General features: G+C 48.1%; 1 protein-coding gene across 1 annotated transcript; it reads right to left on the reverse strand.

Moving 5' to 3' along the window:
• Window positions 1–1,706: 1,706 nt before the first annotated feature.
• On the reverse strand, window positions 1,707–2,534 carry LOC139667969 (prosaposin receptor GPR37-like; the record flags this gene model as incomplete). Its single annotated transcript, XM_071547440.1, has 1 exon — window positions 1,707–2,534. A coding segment is annotated over one exon (828 nt), but the record flags the coding sequence as incomplete, so codon positions are not given.
• Between the last annotated feature and the right edge of the window lie 206 nt (window positions 2,535–2,740).

A 2,740-nucleotide genomic window follows, 5' to 3' on the forward strand; every position in this document is an offset into this window, starting at 1 on the left:
GAGGATTATACTGAACAGTCTGGACAAGCTGCAGTGAAACCATTCTGACTGTAACAGCTGCTGACCCTGAAACATTTCATTAGTCTGGTTTCAGTGGAGAGTTTTAGTGTCCCGTGATGTTTCAGAGGCTTTTCCACCCTGACAAGAAAACTCTGGACACTTAAGTCTTATATTGAATATCGGCACAAAATATTTCATCCAAAAATAGCATTATCAGCCTTAAAAAACAAAAAACATGTCGGTCAAACCCTAATAACAGCTCATCTCCTTTGGAAAGAATGAGCCACAGCGCTGTATGTGCTACTGTAACACTGTCAGCTGTGGTACTGTGATGCCACAAAAAGCCAGCTGAGAGGCAGACTGCCTCGGTTGTCATGGCAACGGGAGTGGAGGACAATGGCGGCTGTGTCCTCTGGACGGACGGCGGTGATGACGACACGATGGCGAGAGCGAGCAGTCGACCGGTTCAGGCTCTGCTGAGCATGATGCAGCAGGCTGCCGCCCGCCTTCTGCTGCATCTCTTCTTCTTCTTCTTCTTCTTCTTCTGGGGTGAGAAGTTTTCAGAAGCCTGTCAGGGTTTCCTTGTCTTACCTGCACAGTTTGGTTCTGTTTCTGTCTCTCTTTTTCTTTTACAAGTGTTCTACAAGTCAAATAAACTAAATGAAAAACCCAAACTGAGCTAAACTGTGGATTGGAGAAACAGCCGTGCCAATAAAAGCTTTTTAACTCTTGTAAATACAATCTTGTAAATAAATGCCTTGGCTTCCTTTTCTGTCAGATTCAACCCTTCACTACAATTAGAACTGTTTTTGCTAGCAATTCATTATCATTCAAAAAATCATTATGGCAAGCAAGCTCTCACCACATCTAAAAACCTGCGATGTGCTTATTCTTTCTTCTTTTATCTCCTTGTGTTAATCTGTATTTATGGCCTTTATTCACTGTAGATCACTTTGTAATGGACTGTTTTCTTAAAGGCAACTCATAAATTAGTTTCATTTGACATGAACTGGGGTTCAAAAAAATCTATTCAATTGAAATCTGTTTCGTTTTTTTATTAAAGTGACACTTCTCTCTTGGCTAAAAAACACTCTGCAACATTACAGACTGGCTGGAGTGTCTATGTGCAGTTTTCTGCTATCAAATACAGAGTGAATAACAATATACTTACATAACAAGGGAGCTAGGCAGAACTTTGATTCACAAGAATCACCAATATCAGCAAAACACAACACAATACGACCAGCCATTTCCAATATATTACGTTCCATCTGACTCACTCATGCATAAAGAACAAAAGAAAAACCAATAAAGAACATCCAGAAGAACAAACACAAAAAATAAACAAAATGTAAGACTGAGTGCAAATTGAGAAACAATACTGGTGAGTTAATAAAAAAAAAAAATTGCTATAAATTCTAATATTCACTATGTGTATTCCTTCATATATAAATCCTGTAAACAGAGTGGACAGTGTCGCCTTCAGCTCTGTCCTGGAGTAAACCGAATGTGTTCGCCAGAGTTTGGGTCAATTCTATTCATATTCAAAGAACTCAGGAATTTAATAATACGTGAATTTGATATGTCAATACGCTCAACCCACCATATCAATTAATTTCCTAAATGTATCCAAGAAATGAACCGGAACGTTCCCCAACGCTGCGGCCTGCGGTCTGCTGAAGTCAGAGCTCTTGACCTTTGACCCTTCAGCAGTGCGTCCCCACGGCGGCGTAGGACGACGTCTCCCTGCGGACGGTGCTGAAGGGCGACAGCTCCAGCTCGGTCGTCGTACACTCGTTTTCGTTTTCGCTGGTCGTGGCGGTGGTGGGCGGCCGGGGCGGGCCGCACTCCTCGCAACAGCAGCAGCAGCAGTCCAGGAAGGCTCTGGTGAACGGCTGGCACAGACTGAACAGCAGCACCGGGGTTATCGCCGACTTGCAGAACAGCAGCAGCTGGCTGACCAGGTGGAGGATGTCCAAGGTTCGCCTGGGAACCCCGGCCGCCATGTAGACGCTGACGATGTTGCAGATATTCTCCGGGATGATGCAGAAGCCGTAGAGAATCGCCAGCGCCACCACGGCGCAGTTCATCTGGCTCTCCAGCTGGATCTGCTTCTTGCTGCCTCGGACGCACGCCTTCTCGGCGTGGCGGATCTTGCGGGCGGTGACCAGAGAGCTGCAGATGGTGAACAGCGTCGGCAGGCAGAAGTAGCAGCCGAAGTACCACCAGAGCCGGGCGCCGTCGTACGTCAGGCCGAGGACGTACAGCGTGTCCGGGAGCTCCGTGGAGATCCGGACCACGCAGCGCTCGCAGGGCGCCGCGTTCGGCGGGTCCCCGTCCTCGGTGACCAGCTGTCGGATCAGAAGCTCGGGCAGCGCCAGCAGCAGAGCGCCGATCCAGATGACGGCCAGCTTGGCCGCGGTGGAGGCGCAGTTCTCGATCATCTCGTAGTACATCTGGACGTTGGTGGCGGCGCGGAAGCGGTCGATACACAGGGCGCACAGCGTGAAGGTGGTGACACCGAGAGACGCCACCTGGGAAGAGAGAGAAACGTAAAGTCTCACCGCGCACAATACGCTTAAACATGAGAGACAGTTGGAAGCTCGGGGGAAGCTTTAATCCAAAGCACATTGAAGTACAATGAGTGCATAAGTTTTAGCATGGATGCTCTCAGTGGGAATAGAACCCCCAACCCTGGCAGTGTTAGTGCCTTGCTCTCCCCACTGAGCTACACTGGACC

Source organism: Centroberyx affinis, unplaced genomic scaffold (assembly GCF_046629955.1).
Source record: "Centroberyx affinis isolate AG114_WGS23_722 - 3 ecotype Tasmania unplaced genomic scaffold, CSIRO-AGI_Caff_v1 ptg005918l_1, whole genome shotgun sequence".
NCBI classification, from domain to species: domain Eukaryota; kingdom Metazoa; phylum Chordata; class Actinopteri; order Beryciformes; family Berycidae; genus Centroberyx; species Centroberyx affinis.